This window comes from Propithecus coquereli, unplaced genomic scaffold (assembly GCF_000956105.1).
Source record: "Propithecus coquereli isolate 6110/MARCELLA unplaced genomic scaffold, Pcoq_1.0 Scaffold129, whole genome shotgun sequence".
In the NCBI taxonomy this organism is placed as follows: Eukaryota; Metazoa; Chordata; class Mammalia; order Primates; family Indriidae; genus Propithecus; species Propithecus coquereli.
The window spans coordinates 5,147,125-5,149,459 of record NW_012137080.1 but is presented as its reverse complement, the minus strand read 5'-3'; the positions used below and the strand labels follow the sequence as shown (position 1 = coordinate 5,149,459).

Here is a 2,335-nt window from a genome sequence, read left to right as displayed (position 1 = left end):
ACCTTCTACTTTATAACCTTTTCTTTTCTCTTAACATGGTGGTGTAGTTATTCTTTCCCTGTGAATACTTGTAAGTTCATCTCCTCATTTTTAATGACTGTGTAGTATATCATTGAATCCATATATCATAGTTTACTTAACCAAGACCCACCAATGGACATTTAGGTTATAATCTTATTTTGGTGTTCTTTTGCTAGTAAACACAATGCAGTGAATTGTTTCAAAAATGTATCTTTGCTCATCTATTAATTATTTTCTTAGGTTGAATTCTTAGAAATGGAATTGATAAATTCCTAGAAATGGATCGAAAATTATGAGATTTTAAAAATTTAATGTATTTTGACAAATTGCTCTCTAGGAAAGTTGTACCAATTATAACTTTCCTAGAGAGAAAACTATATGTCCATTTCTATGTTTCACTGCTAGCACTGAGCATTGTCAGTTTTGAAAATTTTGGCCAAAATGAGAATCAGAAATGTGTCATGTAACACAAATTATTTGAATCAGGCCCATATGTACTGCCAGTATTTATAACTTCATTTGTATGTGTTACTAATCCTTTAAAAAATTTTGTAAAATGGAAAATACTGTAATTTCCTTTATATGTAACATAGTTAAAAATCCCTGTGACTGACATTATTTATATAACTGGAGTATACAAACTGATTTATTTTATTTAAACATAAAAATCTAAAGCTTAGACTTCTTATATGACAAAATCATGTTTCTTTAAAGTTAAATATTCAGATTATATGTATATATGTATATATGTGCATATAATATTTGTGTGTGTGCATATGTATATATGTGTGTGTGTATGTATTATAACTTTAGCAAATTTGCCATTCTTCATTGCATTAAAATTGTTATTTGGGAGAGGCCCAGTGGGGCAAGTAAGTAAAGGGGGGGGCCAAAAAAATTATCATTTGTTCTCCTTATTCCAAATAGATAATTCCTACATGGACAAAGATGAGCATGGCTCATCCTCTGAAAGTGAAGATGAAGCACTGGGTAAATATCATGAGGCCTTATCCAGAACACACAATTCCAGACTACCATTGGCAGATTCTAGACAAAAGAACTACGCTTGGGAAACAAGACAAAAATACAGTCCTCTCTCTGCAGAGTATGATGGATACAGTAGTGAAGCATCAATAGATGAAGGTAAGATAGGTTATTTTATTTTTTTACATGACACACTATAGTATTAAATTACTTGTGCCTGAAATTCTAGGCATCTGTTGTTCCATAATAAACAAGATAGCACATAGAGTAGTCAAGTTTCTGGGAATGTAATTTATTCAAATTCAAATCTTTGGGCTCAAGCCAAAAATCAAAACCAATACCAAAACACCCAAAAGCAAAACACAAAATAATTTAAACAATGTGATCATTGTAGCTCTCATTTCACAGTGAACATGTGCTTAACAAGCATGAGGTGGAAGATGGGAATCTGCCGTTCTCTCAGGTGGAATCAGTTTCTATACCTGTTATAGGAACTGATAGAGTCTAAATGTCTCATAGTGTTGAATACGATTCCAGCGTGTAAATGTATGCTTTTCCGTCCAATATGGCCCCTAAACATCAGCCAAATGCTTCACATGGCACATGGCAGAAGAAATGGTAATCTGTTTTGTGTGGGAGGAAAAACTGTCTGAGGTGGATTTATTGAGAGCTGGCACTGTATTATGCTATGCTTTAAAGGCAATGTAAGGCTTTTTCAGGGGTTTCAGTAATTTCAAGAGTTATTTTATCTGTAATTGATTTTGCCTTATGTGCTACAACTGACTTTAGAACTCAACCTGTGTACAAGATACAAGTCCATTCTTGCATATTTTTACATCTTTCTGTAACATAAAAAAGGTTTTTCCATTAATTAAAGTATATTTCCACATTTCTAAATTGTTCACATGCTTAGTAGAATGTATGACTACTCTTTGTAATTATTATCTTTATACCCATATATGAAGGCAAGAACAATATGTCCTAGATATCATTTTTATTATTATACAGAAACACAAACTGTTTTGGATTTTGTAGTGATGATTTGTGTTTTAGGGCCTGTTACTATTGATGACTTAAAGTCCTATTGCAGCACATGCAGTTGTCAGAGACCAAATCATCTGTTTTTCTATTTGGCTTTATGCTAACTAACGATTGATACAGCTCATTTTTATTTCTGCTTGTACACAGGTATAATAATAATCAAATGCTATGGTATTACTGTATAGAATGGTCATTATGAGATGCATGGAAATAAGTGAAAAATATTAGACATGTAGTCTGCCCTCAAAAATACATTTTTAGTACTAGGGAAAACAAGACACGTGCTTAT

The 2,335-nt window shown here is 32.2% G+C and overlaps 1 protein-coding gene across 1 annotated transcript in view; it reads left to right on the top strand.

Moving 5' to 3' along the window:
- The window catches only part of SYT14 (synaptotagmin XIV), a 170,780-nt gene that overhangs the window by 1,892 nt on the left and 166,553 nt on the right, over positions 1-2,335 (top strand). The window contains exon 2 of the mRNA XM_012638332.1: positions 880-1,164. Coding sequence (XP_012493786.1) covers positions 880-1,164 — 285 coding nt within the window. The remainder of the gene's footprint in view (positions 1-879; positions 1,165-2,335) is intronic.